The sequence below is a fragment of the Lynx canadensis genome, chromosome B1, assembly GCF_007474595.2.
Source record: "Lynx canadensis isolate LIC74 chromosome B1, mLynCan4.pri.v2, whole genome shotgun sequence".
Lineage (NCBI taxonomy): Eukaryota > Metazoa > Chordata > Mammalia > Carnivora > Felidae > Lynx > Lynx canadensis.
Window position 1 is genome coordinate 6,645,300 of NC_044306.2, and position 24,373 is coordinate 6,669,672.

Here is a 24,373-nt window from a genome sequence, read left to right on the forward strand (position 1 = left end):
TGCCAAGAAATGCAGGCTAGAAGTGTTGGTAATCCAGGCTCCCTTTGTTCTCAGCCGGAGTTGGATTCCCACCTGCTGCTTTGTTGCAGCAGCTCAGACCCCTGATCAAAACCGGGTTTGCTCTCGCCTTGAGGGCGGCGGCGCGCCCTCTAGCGGTCAGTCCTGGTATCGACAGGCTGCCCGCCTTGCCAAGGCCGGTTCTGGCTTTGCGAAATAGCGTTTGGGGGGGGGTTCACATCATCTTAGAACGATTCCAGAGCTCTTTAGGAGCGTGTACAACTGGGCAATTTCAAAAAGTACCGCGGAGATGAGGCAGTTTGTTCAACATTTCAGAGGCCCGCCTGGGGCTCCACGCTGAGGATGCAGAGCCTGCTTGGGATTCTCTCTCCCCCTCTCTGTGCTCCTCCCCTTCTGGGGCTTTCTCTCTCTCTCTCTCTCAAAATAAATAAATTAAAAAAAAAACACAAAACAAAGATAACATTTTTCACACCGAAGGCCAGACCAGGCCCAATGTCCACTAGAAAATGTTTCCATTAGGAAAATGTTAACAGCCCGGTTTAGGGCTTTGGGCAATCCCCCTGCTGGCCAGTCCTGGACTCGTCTGTGGGTTCCCATCAGGCTCTGCGGTGACAATACCATGGAGGAAGTTAGGGGAGGTGGGTCCTCTGTCCTTGCTTCACTTGATGGAGACCCCGCACCCCAGGATCATGGGTGAAGTAACAATTCTATCCTCAGACACTGGTGAGATGTGATGGGGTCTCAGAGGTCTATGGCAGCTCCCTTATTTTATTTTTGAGGAAAAGGAGACCAAGAAAAGAAACTAGCTGGCTAATGGTACTTGCTCAGTGCATGGGGTGGAACCAGACCCCAGTTCCCCAGCGTTCTGGGCACTGGCCCGTTCCTTCATTTATGTATTTATTATTTGGGTGCTCTCTGGTGGATAAGTTTTGGGCACAGAGTGATGGTGCTCTTGGCAGAGTGCGTCTTCTGAAGCATGAAGCTTTGCTGTGTTTCACGGGAGCAAAATCTAACTGTGGAGTCCACATCCTTCCTAGGAAGGCATTGACACCAGGCCTGGAAAAGGTCCTCAGCCCCTTGGGGAGAAAGGGGGCTGCAGTCCCCCCTGAGTCAAGAGATGCCTGTAGTCAAGAGAGGTACCTACAAGTCTGTCTGGTGAGTTTAGAAGAGCCTGGGGAGAGGCCCGAGGCATTACATGAAATGTTCATGGGAACTTGACTGGGGAATCGAGACAGGAACCCCTAAGTTTATTTTCCAGGCGACTCTTCAAGTTCTTTGTATTCATGAGCAGACTGGATTCAGGCTGTGAGCAGGAAATCCCAAACAAGGGAACTTGTTAAGCTATTAGTCTGGAAAAGCTTGGCACAGGCTCTCCTACACCAGCACATTTGTCTTTATTACCTTCTGACATTTCCTGCCTGTAATTAATAGTCACTACTCTCGGGATGGCTGCTCAGAGATGTGGTATAGACAACGCACGTGAGCACGATCCAGAGAAGAGCGAAGGGCTGTGAGTTGTAGGAATCTTCGCGGACAGAAGCTCTACCTTGCCGCAGGTGCTCAGAAATAGGTTCTTTAGAAGTAACACGGCGCAGTGAGCGTTTGCTGGGCTGGGCATGTCAGAATCCCTCTTAGGAAATGCCGACCTGGGCAATCTGCTTAACCTTCTGGCTTTCATTTCCCTTCCATCCCCCAAATGGAGCTGCTCATACATAACTCCGTAAGGTTGTTGGTTAATCAAGTGGGATAACCTAAGGGTAAGTGTTGAGTTTAGCTCTTGCAAACTAAACTCCTATTTACATATCACCTGTTGTGATTATTACTTGAGATTAGGAGAAGGGGATGAGGCTTGTCAGGGCCTGGGAATATGTAAATTGAGGCAGGTGCTGGGTTTGATGAGAAGGCACATGGCCTTTGGTGGGAAAGAGGCCAGTAGGTTGACTGCATTCCTGTCCCTCTGAGGATGAGATCAGTTTGGAGCATGGTTTCTGGTTCACCCTTGTCTGTGGGCCAGTGAGAGACACTCCCGGGAAGAGAAGCAGGAGGTATGCTAGGACAAATTTCTGAGACTCTTTAAGAAAAAAACAAGAGAAGGTAAAGTACACAAGATTTTAGGAAAGTTCTTTTATCAGACCTTCACCCTTGCTGCTGGATTCATTCAACAAACTTTTATGGAGCACCTTCGATAAGCCACACGTTCTTCTGAGCCCTTGAGATACTTCAAGAGCCCTCCTGCCTTCCAGAAGCTGACACATGAGGTCTCAGGGTTCTCTTTTTTTGCCAACCATCTCCGGTTTATTACTTATTTCTGCCTCTGTACTTGGTACACAGCACCTGTTCCAGGGATTGGAGCAGATCTCAGCCTTTTTCTCACCAAAATGGCAGAAAAAAAGTCTGCAGGTTCCGTGTTGTGTAAGGCAGATAACATCTCTAATTCCAGGTGGAATATCCCCTAGTGGTAAATAGAATAGACATGGAATTCATATAAGCCAGAGAATAAAAGAATACCCCAGCCCACAGCCCAGCCCTGAATATTTACTGTATTTTTCCAAAGTGAAGTGTCTTTGGACAAATGCCAGTTTAATGGAGTTTTGGTTTCTTAGCTTTAAAACAGGAACAGTCTACCTACACCTCGGAATGTTTCCAGGAGGGTGTGTGTTTTATCCTCTGTTCTTATAAAAGGGCTCTCAAGCTTCCTGGTGACAGATAGGAGTTAGCACATTCGGAGAAAGGAAAGGAAGCTTCAGAAAACAGAGTGGAATAATGGAGGCATGGGTCTTGGCCTCTCGGAAGAGCAGACTAGTTCTGATGCTCAGCTTGTGGCCCCGTTTTTAGTTTCGTATTTTCCAATGAAAAAAAGGAAAAAAAGCCTTTTTCTTCACCACGACTTGTGAACTTGTACATCCAGCACCACCACGCCGTATGGAAAGTTTTTTCTCTTTGTCACAAGAAAAACAGGTTGTAAGTGTGTGCGGTGAGGGATGTTAACTAGGCTTCTGGAGGTGGTCATTTCACAACATATATAAACAAGGACTCATTGTACTGTACACCCAAAACTCGTATCTCATCACGTATCAATTGTATCTCAATAAAAAAAAAAAGGAAGCACTTCTTATTTGGGAACAAGTGGATGAAGGAAAGTTCTTATTAGATACTACTTGTCATGACTAAAAAAAACAAACAAAACCCACAACATGCCCACAGTGTTGCACGATTTACAAATCAGCCTGCTGCAATATCTCAGCAAAAATGGGGGCCCACCCCACGACCCTGTGTCGCCTCAGCTCTGTCGTGGCGAAGAGAGGGGCCCCACATCAGTGAAGGTTAGAAGAACCATGAGCCTAGGGAGCTGGAGATGTGCGTTCTAGTCTCACCTGCTCCAGTAACTCCCAGGAGTGTGTGCTTGACCAGCTCTGTGTCAGTGTCGTCATGGAGAACAGGCCCCCGGGGAAGCAGGAGGGACACTGGCATGGGTGTGAGTGACGGCCCAGACCGTAGCTGGTGAGGGCACAGCCACACACTGTGGCTTTCCTGGGTGCTCGCTTTCCCCTCCCTGTGGAGTGCAGTCCTGCCACGGAAGATCCACAGTCCCTTCCAGCTGTGAATTCATGTGGCTGTCATTTCCTTCTGGAAACCTTCCCCAGACTGCAGTGAAGGCTTCCAGTTCGTATCAGAGCAAAGGTGCCCCTTTGTCTTGTGTGATAGGACCCGTATTGTGCAGGGAGGATCCAAACATCCAGAGCTGAGCCCCAGGGGGCGCACCTGCACCCATTAACAACCCACCGACACACCAGCCCTCCACACGGACGCTCATCCATGGGATTCCTGCCCTACCTTCCCTGGTCCCCTCTATTAGCCTGGAGCAGCCTTCTGCACTGGCCAGGAGACATTTACCTGAGTTAACTTGGACCAGATAGAAGAGAACAGCAAAAGGAAAGACGACCTTCATGTTCTGAGGTTCCCTCGGCTCTCCCACCTCTCCTGTGCAGGAAAGCAAAGCCGATGAAACAGCGGAGTGGAGGGGAGAGGACACAAAAATGGGACATTTATAGGTTTGGGGGGACAATGCTTATCAGGAATGAGCACATTTATCTGGTCGACTGAGTAAAGCTGTGGGCAGAGGGTACTGGATACTCTTCCTTTCTGCCTAAAAATAGACAGGCTTCTTGGTATTGGGAGAAGCGGGGCTTGACCAATGACCTGGTACACCGAGGGTGCCCTGGAAAGAGAATCACGGTGGCGAGCGGTTACTAGGCAGCAGGTGCTGCGCCGGGTGACAGAGGTGGGGATGTGCGAACACGCTTCCTGCCTTTGAGAAGCTTTTGTCTGGGCGGTATGGACGCGTGAGTTGGACACACGAATGCACTCCCAGGCATATCCCCAGCAGACGCAGCCCCGTGTGCACCGAGAGACACGTACGAGAGCGTTCAGTGTAGCCTCGTCATTGCAACTGTCGACAGAAGACAACCCAAGTAGTGTATTACAGCGCAGGAATAAAGCAAATACTGCATTCCCCCACCGCGACGAGCATACAACAGCCACAGATGATTACAACATGGATGTGCCTCACAAACGTGCTGAATGAAAAAAAAATTAAGCCAGATACCACGTACGGTATTGTTTTAAATGGGGCAAGTCTAACTGATGTATTTAAAAGTCGGGAAGTTGTCTACCCTGGGTAGAGAGGGTAGACTCTTTTCTCATTCCGTGAAGCTGTCTTGACTTGAAGAGCAAGCAGCCTAGGGGCACCCGGGGGGCTCAGTCGGTTAAGCATCCGACTCTTGATACAGGCTCGGGTCATGACCTCAAGGTTCGTGAGTTCCAGCCCCACATCGGGCTGTGGCTGTGCGCCAACAGCGCGGGGCCTGCCTGGGATTCTCTCTCTCCGTCTCTCTCTCTCTGCCCCTCCCTCCTCCCCTTTCTCTGTCTCTCTCTCTCTCTCTCTCTCTCTCTCTCTCAACAAATAAACTTAAAAAAAAGAGGGGGCAGCCTCGCAGGAGACACAGGGACTCCCCCTGCTGCAGATGGCTGTACTGGTCTGTGCGGGGAGGCTGTGCCTCACCTGAGGGGAGTCTTTATAAGGAGGATGGCATTAGAGGTGGCCCTGAAGGACAGCTCTCCACACAGCTTTTTGTAACTGATGATGCTAAAATGTCCAGTTACCGCAGCTACTAATTCTTTTTTTCTTTTTAATGCTTTTTGGAATCCTCAACATTAAAAAAAACACTTTTTTTAATGTTTATTGATTTTTGAAAGAGAGAGAGAAAGATAGAGTGTGAATGGGGAAGGGGCAGAGAGAGAGGGAGTCACAGAATCCGAAGCAGGCTCCAGGCTCTGAGCTGTCGGCACAGAGCCTGACGAGGGGCTTGAACTCACCAACCACAAGAGCATGACCTGAACTGAAGTCGGACGCTTAACTGACTGAGCTCCGCGCCGACCCCCCACCCCCACCCCAGGCATCCCTGCAACCACTCATTCTGCACCTACTTGACTTAGGTCCCAGTATCACTTGGGCTTATTTCCCTTAAAATTCACTTACCAAGAAATGAAAAGGAAGTCTTCCCATCTTCTCCCCCCTCCCAGGCTTTCATGACAGCCGTTACCAGTTTCTTCTCCACCCTTCCAGAGATGTTGCATGTATGCATAAACAGAGATGCGTCTATATGCCCCTTCTTGGATAAACATCGTGACAGACTATACTTTGTACTCTGCACTTGCCTTTTCTATATGATGTACCTTGGAGATTTTTTTTAACTAGGTGTGTGGAGAGTTTCCTGATTTTTTTTTTTATAACAGCTGCATGTATGATTTCTTTTAGGTGGCCTCCCACCTGACTTAAGCCATTCACCACAATATCTGAACACGGATCTTACTCAGAAAATGGGTTTTGATGAGAAGTCAGGTGGTGGCCTGGGACTTCTGGACGTGAGCAAGGGTACCAGTGAGCCATGCAGGTGCACAGAAGAGGTGAGGACCCGGAGGTCACTTTGGACATTCCAGAACTAGAAAGATTAAGCAAAGACAGTACAGTGGGTCCTGACAAAGGATACCCTGATTCACTGGCCTTTCTGTACCTTGTAAAAACACCTATGAAAATAGGAGTTAAGGAGGAATTATTTGGGAACTAAAAGGTCCTTTTCTCTCTTTGCCAACAAAAGGGTCACCCTATAGCTGACTGAATGAAGCAATCATGAAAGAGATACCAAGATGGGTATGTGTGAGGGTCAAACATAAATAAGAAATCTGTCAAAATCTGTAATACTTTTTCTCTGGAGCATTTGTTCTGAACACATCTCTGGATTTTCCCATTGTAAAAAAAGCACAAGCATCTCAATTCGATCCTTGAGAAGACTGGCTTCCACACCAAGAACACAGGCTAAGTTGAAGACTTCCAATGAATGATTGTAATTCTGAATCCACCTCTGTGGATGGACAAAGTGTAGCTACAAGATTCAAGAATTACTGTTTAATACAGATTCTATCATGTATATATCCAAATGTATGCATCATTTTTTTTTTTTTTTTTTTTTAGGTTAAATAATTTTATTTTGAAAAATATGGTAAGTGCAACAAAAAAAAATAGTTAAAAACTGCCAGTTATCTCATTGTAAAGAAGATAGCTGTTAACATTTAATAGAAATCATTTTTGTTGTTGTTGTTCTTTATCAGTGGCTCTCAACTTGGGAGGTACAGGCATCTCTAAGAGATCTTGTGGCTTTGGTTCAATGCCACCACAATAAAACAAATATTACAGCCTCTTTAACAAATGGTGCTGGGAGAACTGGACAGCAACATGCAGAAGGTTGAAACTAGACCACTTTCTCACACCATTTACAAAAATAAACTCAAAATGGATAAAGGACCTAAATGTGAGACAGGAAACCATCAAAACCTTAGAGGAGAAAGCAGGAAAAGACCTCTCTGACCTCAGCCGTAGCAATCTCTTCCTCGACACATCCCCAAAGGCAAGGGAATTAAAAGCAAAAGTGAATTACTGGGACCTTATGAAGATAAAAAGCTTCTGCACAGCAAAGGAAACAACCAACAAAACTAAAAGGCAACCAACGGAATGGGAAAAGATATTTGCAAATGACATATCGGACAAAGGGCTAGTATCTAAAATCTATAAAGAGCTCACCAAACTCCACACCCGAAAAACAAATAACCCAGTGAAGAAATGGGCAGAAAACATGAATAGACACTTCTCTAAAGAAGACATCCAGATGGCCAACAGGCACATGAAAAGATGTTCAGCGTCGCTCCTTATCAGGGAAATACAAATTAAAACCACACTCAGGTATCACCTCACGCCAGTCAGAGTGGCCAAAATGAACAAATCAGGAGACTATAGATGCTGGAGGGGATGTGGAGAAACGGGAACCCTCTTGCACTGTTGGTGGGAATGCAAATTGGTGCAGCCGCTCTGGAAAGCAGTGTGGAGGTTCCTCAGAAAATTAAAAATAGACCTACCCTATGACCCAGCAATAGCACTGCTAGGAATTTACCCAAGGGATACAGGAGTACTGATGTATGCATCATTTTTTAAAAGTCACCTTGGTAGGTGAAACCATGAAAAGTATGTTTTCTTTTTGCTGTTGAGGTTTACCTGATTTAGAAAAGATTTAAGGTATGTGGATGGTATATTTTTTCTAGCAGCCCGGCCAGCTTTCAAACTGCCGTGAAATTATAGTTTGGAAATTGTTTTCTGTATGGTTCGGAATTTTTATGAGCTATGTTGGAAAGTTAGCTCATTTTGGAGAGAAATAAATGAATGGTATCAGAGTTTATTACCCACATTTTCCTTTATATGTAGATCTGTTTTTTCCAAGTCACAGACTCGGATGCAACCTCTAAGGAAGAATTTCGTGAATAGCGTTAGAGAATCAGGCATGCCATTCCAACAGAAGACCAAGTAGAAAATCAAGCTCATTGAACAATCTCATTAATCTGGTCATAGGCTCCTTGGTTCTTATAATCACAGGGTTGAAAGGAAGTGAAGGTCAGTTTGTCCCAATACAGAAGATAATTATTCTGGCGTGCATGGTACCCACATAATAGAAGATGGCCTTAAGGACAGATGAAAGTTGCTCATGGGTTTGAAAACATTTGAGAGTGGTAAACCATTTTTATCTATTAAAAAAAAAAAACCTTGATACAATTGCACAATGATTAGACAAACCATCAAATATAAAAATGGGCAGAGAACTCGAATAAACATTTCTCCAGAGAGGAAAGTGCGAATGTCCAACAAACACATGGAAAATGCTCACTGTCATTAATCATTAGGGAAACGCAATCTGAACCACAGAGACACCACTTCCCATGCACTAGGATGGCCACTGAAAATAATAATAACAATAATAATAATAATAATAATAATAATGATAACCATTGCAAAGTGGTGTTGCTTCCTGACGAGTCGTAGAGTTTTGATTTACCATTTCAGTCTATTTCACGAAACAAAGTACTAGATAGAATTCGGCCAGGAATCCCATCCATCTGCCATCCAGGTGACTCTGAAATAGGGTTCCACTGCTCTCGAATAGTGAGTGACGCTGTTTACTCTTTGCACTGACTTATTTATCCCATGAGAGTGTAAGCTTCATTCAGGCAGGGTTTTGTGTGCTTGGTTCTTTATTTTTAGGACCTAGAACGGTGTTGTCATACAATAGAAGCTCAGTGAATGCTGTTGAATGAACTCACATGTTTTCCAGGAGAGATAGAATTGAAATCAACACAAAGTGTAAGAAAAAAAAAACTACAAAATAAAGATATGGGAATATTATTGGGAAGACTAAGCAAGACAGCCATTTCAGGAAAAGATTCACTGCAGGAATCAGATGACATTTCTGTCTCATATATTGAAAAAAAAAAACAAAAAGCCTTAGCATCTACTAATTAGAAGCAAGGGTCTCTAGCGACCAAACAAGGTGAAATAGAATGGCAGGCTAAGATGAAAAAAAAAAATGAACTGGAAGAGTAAAGAAAAGTTTATGGTGGCGACGCAAAGTTGATACTTTGGAAGTTGAATTAATGGTGTGAGAGTCAAATGTGAGTTGGCTTTCCAGGCAGAGGGGGAAAAAAGACACAGGCAGGAAAGCTATCAGAGGAGATGAGGCACCACAGAAAGGCAAATGGGCCGACCTCATGGCTATGTGATCCCTGAAAGGAAAACAGAAATTTTTCAAAGAAGAAATTATGTGGAATGGTAACTATGGGAGGTTGGAGGGAGGGAGAAATGGGGGTTAATTAATGATCAATAGGTATGAAGTTTTAGTTAAGCACGATAAATCAACTCTAGAGATCTGCTGTACAATGTTATACCTAGAGTCAACGTTAATGTACTCTTAAAGTTTGTTGAGAGGCATGTGAAGTGTTCTTATGACAATATAATTAAAAAATTTTTTAACTTATATTTTTAATGTTTATTTTTGCTAGAGACAGAGCACGCAAGCAGGAGAGGGGCAGAGAGAGAGAGAGAGAGAGAGAGAGAGAGAGAGAGAGAGAGAGAGAATCCCAAGCAGGATCTGTTCTGTCAGCATGGAGCCTACATGGGGCTCAAACTCATGAACCATGAGATCATGACCTGAGCCAAAACCAAGAGTCAGACGCCTAACCGACTGAGCCACAGGCACCCCTGATTAAAAGATTTTTAAAGGCAAATTAATTTTTAGTGAGAAATGTATGGGGGAAACCAGCAGAATGAAGTGACTCTTACTGAATTATTATTTCATGCTTGCTTAGCCCTGGGCTCAATGTTTTATTCCCTAACAATTGTTAGTGTCTTACCGTCAAATTCTTTCCTGCCTCAGTACATTTACAATTGATTTTGACCATATGGTTCACCACTTTTCATAGCTTTATTTTTAAAATTAAAAAAAATTCTTGATATTTTTATTTAAAAATATTTTAATTCCAGTATGGTTAACATATAATAGGTTCGTGTACAGGTGATTCAGCAATCCCATATGTTCATCGTGATAAGTGAACTCTTAATTCCTTTACCTATTTGTCCCATCCCCCCACCCACCTTCCCCTTCTTTAAAAGAACTAATGTTAAAATACAGTTTTAAAATTGTTTATGAATTAGAAAATTATCAGAATAAGCCAGTTAGTAGGGCTTACAAATTTTTCAGATGAAATGAGAATTGCAGTATTTAAATAAAATGTTTGAGGAATAAAGGGAAAAAAAAAACTACAAAAAAGCAGGCATCCTGCAAAAGAACAAAAACAGACCTGCCTCGTGTATTTTAGTCCACACTAGATGTCAGACGGGGAAAGACACCTTTGAGATTTTAAGGGAAAAATTGTGTTGAAAGGATTTGGTTTCATGGCTGATTATCTTGCGTGGGAAAAGGAGAAAATCACCCTGAAATATTCAGGGAGTCAGAAAATACTTCATCCAAATGCTGGTCCTGAAAAGATGATAAAATTTACGTTTGTTTCCATACTACTTTGCCTTTTTTTTTCCCCAAGAAGAATGGCAGATGTCAGTTTCTTCCTTTCAATTTACTGTGTTCAGACCCACGTTCATATGTCCTGGGGGCCAAAGCATGGCTGTGCCCTTTAAAGGTCAAGACTCTATGTCTTTGCAATTCTGTGGATTCCAGAAGTTCCATCCCCTAGCGAAGAGCAGATAGCAGTTGGCTGATTCACCTTCCCCTCTCAAAGTTGTACTTATGTTCGTACTTATTGTTTCCTTGGACCAGACAGGCTCCTTACCTTTATAGAAGCATTTCTTCCTCTCCGTGTGTCTGTTTAATCATGTACTGTGATTCATGTCCTCCTTTTTATTCCTGGAGATATAAAACAGAATTTTCAGCCTCCACTATCCCAGTGGGATCATCTCATGCTCCCCTAAAAGCAATAGGGGAGTGTCTTGATTGTCCGATTTGGGATCACTGTTCATCAGAGGCCTCACCAAGTGCCTGGTTTCCAACCACTTGAATGTCAACCCAGCCCTTGGGTTTAGACCAAGGGAAAAAATAAGTGGGGTCTCCACCACCCGATTTGGGCTGGGGTAATTGTTCTTATTCTTTGGTTAATGATTCTTACCACAGTATCCCCTTGCAGTGATCTTCCCACTTACTTCCTCTTATCCAAGAATCCTCATGGGCTCTTCCTCACATGTCTTCCTTTGTCTTTATTCCTGTAGCTTCAAATAAAGAGAAAAGATGATTGATCAGCATCACCAGCCTCCTTTCCTTCTGGCACTAGCAACTCCTTTGGGGATTTATTTCCATTGTCCTAAATCAATTATTTACTTACTTCCTATGATCCTCTATATTAGAGCCCTCTGTGCAGCTAACAATCTCAGATCCTTGGCTAAGACAGGGAGAACATTCGTCATTTTCCCAGAGTCCTACACCAAACTCTCATCTTGTTGACTTCATAGGTCTTTTTTTCTTTTCCAGGCCCATCATAAATTCATCACAGGAGAGAGACCAACCTCCTGCGATCACGTCTTTGTCTACTGAGGTACTGTACTTGAGTAACTTACAGAAATAGCTCTCGGTTTCCCTTCATGTGAACATTCTAATTTTAACTTTTGTTCTTAAAAATACAGTTCATTGATTGTCACAAAGAGCTTGGGTTTAGAAGGACACGTTTGCCCCCTGTACTCATCAGGAGTTGCACAAAGCGTCAACACAATTATTGACTAGAGTCGGGACTAGAACCCAAGTATCAGCGTTCCTGGTGAGTGTGACTTCCTCTGCTCGCACACCCACGTCTGTTGGCATCTGGGACTCACAGAGTCACATGCCTTTGCAAGGGAAGTGCCTTTCTCCAGAGCTTGAGCCCCTGTCCTGGCCAGTGTCCATCTTTCTGAGGTTGTGGCCAAGAAGACATTCTGAGAAACAAAGGTGTGTTCTCTTAGAAATGTCAGTGACGTGTAAGACAAAAAAAAGCCCACACTTGGACTTTTCTGGCTTGAAGCGAACTCGGTTAGCAACCTGGATATGTTGTCTGATCGCCATTTGGGTTGGATCACTTAACTTTCTATGCTTATTTTGTCTTAAATGAAATAGGAATCATAACGTGCCCGTTACAGGTGCCTTGGATAGATAGGTAGGAGGCAGCAGTGACTTCTCGAAGGATGTTCTCAGAGCCCCCAGAAAAAAGAAGAGCAGAGTGGAGGCAAATCGCAGAGGGGGTCCATAGGAAACAGACGGAAGGGGGAAAACAGACTGACACTTCCCTGCTCTCCTGAAAGCCTCATGCCTAACTGCAGCGTCCATTGCCTGGCTGGCTCAGTCGGTAGAGCACGAGAGATGCATTTAGACCTAACAGAGACATTTTTTCAGACCCCTCTGCCTCCCACCTGGGCTTGATGTCATTTCCCCGCTGCCAGGATACAGCCCTATCCCTGCTGTCCTCATAGGTAATGCTAATGTTAGTCATCTGACCCCCGGGAATTGTTTTGGTCTATCAAGAAAGAGGCAGACAGGGTCCCTTCATTTGGACATACTCATTTTAATTTTTGTTTTTACACCAAGGGGACTCCCTGGGTCCAGTAAGGTACTTTCCTGTAACCCAAGAGATAAAGTGAGTCAGTCCAAACCTGCAAGGTGTAGTGACCACCACCCGCGTGGACAGGTAGAAAAAACTAGGTGTGGCTGTTATTAAAGTCAAGGAAGCGAAATGGGGATTTGATTGACTGAGCCTGTCCACCTGGCCCCCGCCCCAGCAGACCAGGGGTATGGAGGAGAAAATAGATTCCTCCACGAAGGGTCACCCCGGGGGGATGGATGGGTCACAGGGATCAAAGCTCTCAGAAGGTCCGGAGGTGCAGTGGGAGGCAGGACACTGTGTGTGGAAGGTGGGCGTGGAGGGCAGACATGGAGGCAGCCAGGCGTGGTATGATTGGCCCTGTAAGGACCTAAAGCAATTTCTGGCTAACGGGTCTCTTCCCACCAGGGGTACAGCTGGTGTCCATAAAGCCTCCCGTCCTCAGGGTCCTGCGTTAAGCAGACTTCTGTGAAAAGAACAAAGCAAGTGTAACTGACAGAGCTGCTGACTGGAACTTGCCTTGAGGGGCCACGGGGCTCATTCCGTTGTCTCCAAGGGGGGCTGTAAAAATTACCGCACTTGGTAGAAAAATATCAGTTGTGACCTTATTCTTCTGAATCCCAAGATCTCTTTGGGTAACATGCTTGAACGTTTTATAATCTTAATACCCAGAAGTTCTTTCTTATGTTAGATTTAGGACTTTCTTGATGCAACGTCTTTGCCTACAATCAAAGTATGCCTTTGTTTATAATACCACTATTTATCCTTAGGCACATTTATTTGTCTTTTTGAATGCATATTTAAAATTTAAGAGTTATGCAGTAACTTGACAGGGTATTTTCAAAGATAAAATAATTAAAAATCTCCAATAATCTTCACATTGGAACCTAAATCTTTTGTTTCTTTCAGACATACTTTGGCCAATTAATTTTACATCAGATATATGAAAATTTGTATCTTGTATTTTCCAAGATAGAAAATTGCCTTGAAATCTTTATCTTATGCATTTTATGTTTTTTATTTGCTTTTGTGTTTATTATACCTAAGGGATATATAGCATCCCTTAAGTAGATATACAGTAGTTTGATAAGTGCTCTAGTTTGAAATTTAGATTTATTTAAAAAATTTCTCAAAACATTTTTGTTATTTCTTGAGAACATTTACCTTTTCTCAACTGAGATAAGAACACTCACCATGAGACATACTCCTATTAAGAAATGTTTAAGTGCACAGTACAGTATTTTAACCACAGGCACAATGTTGTACAGCAGATCTCTAGGACTTACTCATTTTGCATAACTATAACTTTGCACCCATTGAAGAGTCAGTTGTTTCTGAGAAGCAGAATAACTGAGTCACTGAGTCAATGGCAATGCTTCCGGGTTTGCATGTAAGTACTAGTTTTCACCATACATGCCCTGTCCCTGAGTATCAGCCTTGTGTGAGTGTGTCTGTGTGTGAATTAAGTATGGAATACATTTATCCAGAAAGAAGTCTGGAAAAGCAGCATTCTGGGAGGAGGTCTATGCACCACTCTATGCACCGCTGGGAATTCGGTGGTCTACATGAGCTGTGGAATCTTTATCGTAACCCAGCTGGAACCCAGACACAACAATCTCGCAAAGGATTTTTTTTTTAATTTTTTAATGTTTATTTATTTTTGAGAGAGAGAGACAGAGTGCGAGCAGGGGAGCGGCAGACACAGAAGGAGACACGGAATCCGAAGCAGGCTCCGGGCTCTGAGCTGTCAGCACAGAGCCCCACGGGGGGGCTTGAACTCGTGAACCGAGATCATGACCTGAGCTGAAGTTGGACACTCAACTGACTGAGCCTCCCAAGTGCTCCAAAGGATTTTTTTTTGAGGACATAGCATCTCCTTTCTTTGTTTTCTTGTTTTATTGAGATATCATTGACATCCAAAATGATGATATTTTTTTCTCCCTCTTTCTAGTTTTGAGACATAAGTGATACAGAGCACTGTGTAAATTTAAGGTGTACAGCATAATGATCTGACTTGCATATACCATAAAATAATTACCACAAGTTTAGTTAACATCCATCATCTCATATAGACAACTCCCCCCCCCCCACCCAAAAAAAGGAGATAGAAAAGGAATAAAATGGGTTTTTCCTTGTGATGAGCAGAGAGGACTCTTGACTCATAAAAGGTAAAGAAAGGTGTAGAAGATGATGGATTCAAAATTTTGTAACATGGGTTATAAACAGTTTACTAATAATCACCTTGAGCCCCAAAATAATCACCACTTAGACATATTTCATGGCAAATTCTGCTATTGCCTCACTATGAATCTAGTGAGTAGAGATTTTTTTTTTAAGTTCCCATTATTCGGGGAATGATTAGAAGCCCCCGGAGCAGAATCCCAGTGAGGACCAAGGGTAAAGGACCAGGCATGGGGACTCCTGCCATCCACCAATGCCCACGTGACAAATGAAAATTTGGAAAGGTCATAATAAATGTACTTCTGAGCCACCAGCAGTGGGCACACGCAGTAGACTCCCAGGACACAGTAGGTCTTCATGCAGGGTGACTTTCCCTCAACCGAAGGGGACAGAAAATACTGTTTGCACATTTTCATCTCATGAGATTGAAGAGAGTTGTAAGTTCATTTTCCCAGGAAAGCCCAGGTCTGACGCTGACCCTTTATTCCCAGTGGTGTTAATAAAATGCTCTTATAAGTACAGAAACACGAAGAAGCAAACTGCAGATGGCCTCCTATCTTCCTCAAAGAGAAAGCCCAAATCTTGCTGGGATGCCTGGGTTCGTTACCTAACATGCTACCACTCTGGCCTCACAGCTGACTGTAGCTCCCTAGTTCCCTTTGCTGCAGTCACACTGGCCTCGTCCGGCTGCTCCACAAACACATACAGCACCTTGCCTCCCTGGGGCACTGGCACTGTCCTCTCTTCCCCCTGGGATGCCTTCCACCCGCCAAATGCAGAGGGCCTGCCCCCCACCCCCCGCCACTCTCTGTCTGTACCCAGGGAGGCTCCGCCACCTCCCACACCCAGCCCCAAGCCCCTGCCTGACAAAGTGTCATCCCTTCCTGGATTTTTCTTATTCCACGTCATTTATCACTTTAATACATCATACATTTTACTCACCTGCCATGCTTATTGTCTGTCCCTCTTGGTAGAGTGTGGGCAGAGATTTTGTTCATCGCTGGACTTCTGGTACCCAAAACAATGTCTGGGCCGCTGTGGATGCTTACTAGATATGTGTTGAATGGACGAGTGAGTGAGTGAATGAATTAATGGATGAGTGAACGAATTAATGGATGGATGAGTGAACAAATGGATGAGTGAACGAACTAATGGATGGATGAGTGCATGAATGAGTAAATGAATGGATGGATGGATGAGTGAACGGATAAGTGAATGGATGAGTGAGTGAATGAATGAGTGGATGAGTGAATGGAAACAGCGGCCCCAGCAGAGAGATTTAAGGAGAAAGGTGACACGCTAGATGTGTATTTGCAGGGAGGGCGCCAACGCTCCCTGTCTCCCTCTCAGCCACCCCAACATTCTGTTTCCTTTACAAACTCCTCACACATACACCTTCCCCCCCTTCTCGATTTCATACTTAATCACTATTCTGACTCTTACGCCAAAGGCAAAAATGAAAGGCTCCTTGAGTAAATGTTTGCTCTCACTGCTTAGGAGACGCTGGCATTAAATACCCGAGGCTGCGTTCCTAGTGGAGTCCCATCTCCGGCCCCTGTCCCTCAACCGGACGGAACGGAGGCAACGTGGAGGCAGAGGCATCCTTGCCTTTGTTCCGGGGTCCCTGCTTGTTGTCCGGGCCTACCTTCCTTTGCAGGACGACCCACCCCCTTTCCCGTGCTCATCTTCTAGACCCACGCTGTCTCACGTCCCCTCCCAGAGCCCCCGCCAAGTGCTGCGGTGGTTCCCCCATTCTGTGCCTCCCTGAACTGTTAGCATCACTCAGCCAGGTCCTTCTGCTGCCCCGAAAGCTGCCCCTCACGAAGGATTGCAAGCCTTCCACTCGGATTTCTTGTCTCCCTGCCTCTCCCGGAATCCGCATTGGTCCCTTGACGGCCCTGCGGGGTGTCCTGAATGCCTGATCCGGTACAACACGTCCAGAGCCAACCTGGTCCTGTCCATGTCCCTCCTGCTCTCTCTTGTCCTGTGCGAGCTGCCTCAGTTAACTGTTCTTTTCTGTCCCATGCCCTTCCTTCTTCTCCGTCACCAAACCTGAGAACCCCACATCATCGGGAACCCAGTTCTTTCCCCTTCCTAGCCATTATCTCCACCTTGGTCACTAAATGGCTGTTCTGGACGTCCACAGTTGCCATCAGCCCTTACCTGGTATTCCTGCCTCTGGTCTCATGCATTTCTAATCCACCCCCAAGTCTTTCATTAGAAGGAACATTCTAAAATTGAAACTATGATGGCGTCACTCCTCTGGAGGTACCTGATAACCCCTCTTGTTTAGCAGCTGAGATCTGGAGCATCATATTTATTTCTTTGACAACTTCTCACCATTTTCCTGCACGCTCCTCATTTGAGACTTGTAATCAATCCGTCTCTTTCATAGTGATGCTGAACTTCTCACCATTTGCTTAGCAAACCATTCTTTCACATCTTCATGCCTCTCTGCAAACTGTACCCCTTGCCTGGGAATCTCTGCCTCTCTCTTTTGCGTAACAAACTCCTACTCATCCTCCAAAACCCTGCTCGAATTTCCCCAGGAATCCTTTCTTAAATCTCTTATATTTATCTGCTCCACATATTGCCTTGGATATATTCACATGATAAAATGTGTGGCATTTTATTTTTTAAGTTTATTTGGCTGTGTTTCTCCTCACATATTCATGTTTCCAATTTGTTACATTTCTCAGTGCCCAGGAACAAAATAGGTACTCAAAAATATTTTTCTCTTTTTTAAAAAATTTTTTTAATGTTTAATTTTGAAAAAGAGAGAGAGAGAGAGTGATCATGAGCAAGGGAGGGGCAGAGAGAGAGGGAGACCCAGAATCTGAAGCAGGCTCCAGGCTCCAAGCTGTCAGTGCAGAGCCTGATGTGGGATTTGAACTCATGGAACCATGAGATCATGACCTGAGCCAAAATCGAGAGTCAGACGCTTAACCAATTGAGCCACCCAGGCGCCCCTTCTCTCTCTTTTTTTAAATGTTATTTATTTATTTTTTGAGAGGGGGGTAACGGGTAGAGAGAGGGAGAGAGAATCCCAAGCAGTCTCTGCATTGTCAGGGCTGAGCCCGATGTGGGGCTGGAATCATGAACCATGATATCATGACCTGAGCCAAATAAGAGTCAGATGCTTAACTGACTGAGCCATGCAGGCGCTCCTCAAAAATATTTTTATTTTTATTTTATTTTTAATTTCTTTTTAATGTTTATTTTTGAGAGAGAGACAGAGAGAGAGAGCAGGGGAGGGACAGACAGGGAGACACAGAACCTGAAGCAGGCTCCAGGCTCCAGGCTCCGAGCTGTCAGCACAGAGCCCGATGCGGGGCTCGAACCCACGAACCGTGAGATCATGACCTGAGATGAAGTCATGGCTTAACCGACTGAGCCACCCAGGCGCCCCCTCAAAAAAAAAATTTTTTTTAAACAAGAGAAGGAATGACTTGAATGCTTTCTTGTGAAAGTTTATTACATCCACATCTACCAGCAAAAACTGTTGATTTTTGAGGATTTTGTCCACGTCAGGCTAAGTCACTTTCTCTAAGGGCAGGCGTAGTGGGTTTTCATCTCTCTTTTAGTTGGAATAACATGTCGAAACTCTCCAGCTCAGATGACAACACCTCAGCTAGTCCTTTCTCCAGAAACCCCTGTGTCTGCGTTAGGGACAGGACCCAGAGAGCCGGCGAGGGGACCAAACTCTGGCTTCTGTGTCAGCAAGTTCAGTTCTGATGTAAACAGCAGGCGTATTTCTTTTTAAAGCAGTAACCCACTTGTGTTTCCATGTAATTACAGTATTCTTGACAGTAGCCTTCACTTTTCTTGCAGTTGACCACTTTGAAATCCGGTTCCGGTTCTGTATAAAGAGAGATCCGACATTAGCCTCTTAAGACCATCTCAAGACTCGAACAGGGATCATCTGAGTCCAAAGGGACACGGCGGAGGTCGCCCGTAGGTAGGAAACGGGTTTCTTTTGTATGTGAGCGCTCACAGTTCCCTGTAGTCAGCCTGAGAGTGTACAAATCAGATCCTGGATTCTGGCTTGAAAGCCACCTCTACTCTCCCTGAGAAACAAGCTGCCAGGTCAGAGGCAGTTGGAAAGAGACACGGTAAGAGATGTATCATGATACAAATGTTCCACTTTCAACAATGTAGGATGTTATGCAAGGGGACACGGAAGGGCTCTGCGAGGCTCACTGACGAGTGACACAGCCCTCCCAAGTGCAGACTTCAGTGGGATTGGTCCCTGCGAGGAGGGTGGGTTCGGGCTGAGCCTTCTCTGTAAGGGAGATAAGAGGTAGCCAAGGGTAGATTTTGAAAGTGAAAATGGCTTCTAGTTCCGCTTCATTCTGCGGAAGCGCCTGGAAGACTGTCTTGTGCCTCTGAGATGTGCCAGTTTACTTGAGGAATGTGACCTTGCTCCCTCACTCTACGGTTCAAGCCCTGCGGTTAGTAAAGAATGAATTTTTATCTTAAATTATACATTATGAAGACGATTGATAGAAAAGGCAAGGGGCAAGTGTTAGGAAGAAAAAGTGGGGTGCCTGGGTGCCTCAGTCGGATAAGCACCTGGCTCTGGTTTTTCGGCTCAGGGTCGTGATCTCACGGTTCGTGAGTTTGAGCCCTGCATCGGGCTCTGTACTGACAGCCTGGAGCCTGCTTGGGATTCTCTCTCTCCCTCTCTCTCTCTCTGCCCCTTCCCCCGCTCACACTCGTGAATTTGAGTCCTGTGTCAGGCTCTGTGCTGACAGTTTGGAGCCTGGAGCCTGCTTCCCTCTCTCTCTCTCTCTCTCTGTGCCTTCCCCAGCTCTCTCTCTGTCTCTCTCTCTCTCTCTGTCTTTCTCTCTCTGTCTCTCTGTCTCTCTCTCAAAAAATAAGTAAATGTTAAAAAAAAAAAAAAAAAGAAAAGAAAAGAAACCATGGCTCCATTTGGGAGTAAGACTCCCAGCCCTTGCCCTCTAGAGAAGGAGAGGCCTCTCACATGTGCCAGTCACCCTAGGATTTAAGGCTTGTGTCGCTGCATTTTGGTTACCTCCTCTGTGCAGAGGTGGTCTGCCTCCCGACCCCCTAGTACCCTGAATCCCAGCTGAAAATCCTATTTTTGTCACTTTGTTAAACATGCCGGTTATATACAGAAACTTAGTAACTTTTGAGAGAGAAAGGGGGTAATCTTAGAAAGAGAGAAAGACAAAAATAGAACAGATGGGGGGCCCTACAGATGTTTATTCACTCTGTAAATTAACTCACTTGCTCATTCCTTCAAGGCTGAATGATGTAGGACATTTTAGTGTGCCATAACAGGGTCAGGGGAGGGGGACATTCTCTGAATCAGCTGGGAAACAAACATGTAACCACGTATTTAAATTCAGTATTATCCATCCACAGTCGAGTCTGCACAGAGTGATTTGGGAACATAGAGAACAGCCAAATAAGGCTGTTAAATGGATGTTAAATGTAGCGTCGAAATGGGGTCTTGAACTAAAGCTAGATGTGCTCCACAGGGTTGTGCAAGGACACGAAAGAGCAGAGCATTTTCTAGGAGTCACCGCATGGCTTGGGGACCACAGCAGTGTAATGGTAGAAAATGTGGGTTAACCCAGCGTAGTGCCAGACCAGCACAGACTTGTACAGCTGGGTGAGCATTTTAGGGTGTATTCTCTTAGTTGTTTATTTTTCAGGTGTACTTTTGAGATACTGCATTTCTAGACACAGATCGAGGTATAATGTTAATACAGGAAGTAACGAGAGTCCTTCCCCAATTCAGAGGAGAAGCCATTAGGGAGAGAATTTCTTCATAAAGAGTATTCTCCAGTAGAACGCAAATGCAATAGGAAGTAGAAAAAACAGTAGCAAAATAAAAATGCTTCGGAAAATTGTATTGCAAAAATACTTTATTATGGAGGAAATTCTCTGTCTTCATTGCTTCTTCTCTGAATTGGGGAATGAGATGGCAGTGGTCAGTGATGCCCGGTCACAAGGTTGCACTCTGTGTGTGGCACTGGGATGGAGCAGATGCACATCAGAGGCCAGTCTGAACTAGGGAGGCTGCGCGCTAAGGACGGAAATCACAGGGGGGAAGGCAAGTAAAATTCAAGAGTGATGCACACGGAAGAAACGTAGGCAGGAAAGCAAGTGCAGGGTACTGGGGAGAAAGAAACCAGGTATGTCTTAAAGGGAGTGGACTGAGACCTCTTCCTGGACAACAGCCCTGGAAGTCTTGCTTATATTCTTGAAGTTTCCACTCTTGACTGCCATTTGCCAGCCGCACGATCTTAGACACGTTATTTTGGACAAATGTGGACCAATCTCCCAACGCCCTCATGAATCAAATGGGAATGACCCTGTGTCATAGATCTACAGTTAGGATAAGTGACACACACCTTGTGTTGTTTATATTGTTGTGCAAGCACCGTTTTGTCTTTTCACCTTCCCTTGGAGGAGAACCTGGGAGTGAGTCCCCTGGGAGCCCAGAGCCCCCTCAAAGGGATTGAAGAGAGGAGAGAACGATGCAGGAATAATGTCACAGGATCTGAATTCCTGGCTTTCTGTCTGCCAACAACCCTCATGTGTTCCCTGCTTTTGCCCACCGAGTGTCCAGCCTCTTGTTCCCTGACTCAGGGTCAGGAAAGAGTTTGGGACTAAGGAAGCATCTTAGAAATGACGGTCTTCTCTAGGTCCTTCCAGATTGCTTTCAGGCTCCACGTGGGGGTTGAGGACTGACCAGAAAAGGTGGCTGAGGGCTCTTTGGCTTTGGTCATGCCTGTGTTCCTCAGACCAGTGCCCCATCCTCCGCACACCCCACCCTGGGGCATTCCCTGTGAGCTCACAGGTCACCCCGCCCTCTTCGCAGGTATTCAGCAAATGCCTAGATTGAAGGAACTCAAGGCCAAGGGAGCGGGCACGAGGGTGTCTTACTCAATGTCATATCCTCCGGGTCTCAGGTGAAGGTCTCCCCTACCCCACAGGCACAGACCCCTTCCATCTCTTCATTCACTGAACATTCCTGGAGTCACCTACCCTCATAAGGGGGAGTACGCGGTAAGATGTGGCGTTTCTCTTGGTGGTGTAGCAAACGAGACCCATTTGTTCCTTGTCCAGGGAGACTCTTCCCTGGGTTCTCTGGGACCCTCAGTGCCTTGAAGGTCCTCATTTCTGGCTCCAGATAGTCCTGTTTCCGAGTAAATATGCAGCATTTTTAGAACTCTCTCTCTTTTGAGAGGACCCATGAGGATGAGGTCCTTTACTCTAGGGGGTGGGTAAAATGGGGGGTCGGGGGGGAGACTGGGAGTCCCTGCTGCTCAATGGGTACAGAGTTTCAGTCCTGTAACATGGCCGCAGTCCAGAGATCTGCTGTGAAGCACCGTGCCTACAGGTAGCAATATGGTATTGTGCACTTCAAAGTTTGTTCAGAGGATAGATCTTTTAAGTGTTCTCATCACAAAAAAGCACCACCATAAAGGGACAGAAGAAAACTTTGGGAGGGGTTGTGGGTGGCTCTTACCTTGGCTATAGTGATGGTACTAGGAGTGTTTGCAAATGTCCAAACTCATCAAACTGTTCACGTTAACTATGTGTGGGTTTTGGTAGAATAAGTGTACCTCAGTAAAGCTGTAAAGAAAAGAGAGTGAGCAAATAGAGAATGGCATGGAATGGGTTTGGAAGCAGGGCAAGTGTGTGTGTGTGTGTGTGTGTGTGTGTGTGTGTGTAGGGGGGGGAGGGAGAGAGGGAGAGAGAGAGTATTAGAAGATTGAAAAGAGAGAAGGAGACGGAGAGGAGAAAGGAGAGAGAGAGAAGGAGAGGGAGAAAGGGAGGAGAGGAGAGAAGGAGAGGGAGAGAGAAAGGGAGAGAGAGAGGAGAGGGAAAGGTGAGTGAGGACTGAAGAGGGCTGGCAGTGGAGGCCACCTGGAAGCCACATGAGCGTCCCCAATGAGTGTGCCCCAATAAGTTGTTGAGTGAGACTCCCTAACAGTTAGGATCATTCATGATGCAGGCTGCCCTTCTCTGTAAGGAGCAGGTGAATATTAAAAGGCTGAGGAAGTGTGGTCAGGGTCAGGACCCTGTCTGCTGGGGAGCCAGGGCCATCAGCACATTCAAGGGGTCACTGACAAACCCATCAAGAGACTGCTGCCCGAGAACCCCACCAGGAAATGCACCTGTGGGCTTAGTGTCTCACGCCCCACCTGGACGCCCCACCTGGAGATGACCATTGCAGAGAGACTCAGTCCCCCAGGACGAGGTCACCTTTCCCATTACCTGGAAACAGCAGAGCCACAAGGAGGAAGCTGGGGCATACAGAGAGGGATGCCTTCATGTCACCAAGGGGACAGCTGTCTGAGGAGGTCCCGGGGCTGGCAGCAGGGCTCCCTTTATAGCCCTGAGTTGCAGGGCGGGGGCCTGTAGGTGGGAAGAGCTGAAAATCCGGAACGGTATCTCCGGCACCGAGGACAGTCGGTGGTGTTATTTTCCCACGGGCAGCGGAACAAACATGGGAACCATTTTCCTCAGGAAATGAAAAGTATGCCTGAATGCCCTGGGTGGGTTTGGTGACTAAGAGAGGACGGAACAAAGAGAAGAGGAGCAGAAGGAGGAAAGAGAGAGAACAAACGTCATTAACACAAAAAACCAGCTTCCTCAAGTGTCTATTAAAGCGCTGGTGCGCATCGAATGGTGACATAAATATGGCTGTCGTCCGGCTTCTACCCTGGCTCTGAATGTATTTATTTCATTGTAAAAATCAGGCAGGAAAACGTCAGGCATTTCAGGGATGGCCTGATTTTCACAACTGTCATTTCCTTAAGTTGTGTGGGTCGTTCCAAGTCATTCCAGATTTCATTTCTGTTCTTTTCTCCCCGCGTTCCTTGGCTTCCTCTGCTTCTCCTTCATCTCTGTGTCCTCCCCATTTTGATTTTAATTCATCAGACTCTTCATTTTTCCCTCCTCTTTTCATTCTTGTCTTTTCCTCAGAAATTATTGATGCCATTGGGTCCAATTCAATTCTGCTTTTAAAAAAAATCTGTGATTGAGTCTGAGTTTTCTCCGTCTTGTAATAACTTTTTTAAGTCATTTATTTTGAGAGAGACAGAGCAAGTAGGGGAGGGGCAGAGAGAGGGAGAGAGAGAGAAGCCCAAGCAAGCTCTGCACTGTTAGCACAGAGCCCGATGCAGGGCTTGAACTCACAAACCGTGAAATCATGACCTGAGCTTAAACCAAGAGTTGGACGCTTAACCAACTGAGCCACCCAGGCACCCTATTCTTTTTTTTTATTAAAAAAATTTTTTTTAAATGTTTTTATTTATTTTTGAGACAGAGAGAGAGAGCATGAGCAGGGGAGGGCAGAGAGAGAGGGAGACACAGAATCCTAAGCAGGCTCCAGGCTCCGAGCTGTCAGCACAGAGCCCGACGCGCGGCTCAAACTTATGGACTGTGAGATCATGACCTGAGCTGACGTCGGACACTTAACCGACTGAGCCTCCCAGGCATCCCAGGTGCCCCATTCTTGTTTATTTGAGTGGGGCTCTTGACATTCACAGGCTAGGTCATTATTTCCCTAGGGGTTTGCAAAATAGTGATATTCTCTTGATGTTATCATTCTTTGTTATCATTCATTTATTAGCTGGGCTAACATTTGGAAGGAAAAGGGAAGTCAAGTGTTTTAGGGCTC

The 24,373-nt window shown here is 45.5% G+C and overlaps 1 protein-coding gene across 1 annotated transcript; it reads right to left on the bottom strand.

The window, feature by feature from the left end:
- Nucleotides 1-2,279: 2,279 nt before the first annotated feature.
- On the bottom strand, nt 2,280-3,967 carry LOC115511690 (sperm-associated antigen 11-like). The gene is made up of 2 exons (XM_030311981.1): nt 3,913-3,967; nt 2,280-2,470 (listed from the first exon to the last, which is right to left on the bottom strand). Exons 1-2 carry the CDS (start codon nt 3,965-3,967, stop codon nt 2,280-2,282), a joined length of 246 nt encoding a protein of 81 aa, XP_030167841.1.
- Between the last annotated feature and the right edge of the window lie 20,406 nt (nt 3,968-24,373).

Bases quoted from the DNA above. Each gene is read 5' to 3' on its own strand.
- LOC115511690 (XM_030311981.1), bottom strand. From the start codon at position 3,967: ATGAAGGTCGTCTTTCCTTTTGCTGTTCTCTTCTATCTGGTCCAAGTT. The intron at 2,471-3,912 runs GTAAATGTCTCC...ATTTACCACTAG, and splicing joins TCTGGTCCAAGTTAACTCAG to GGGATATTCCACCTGGAATT.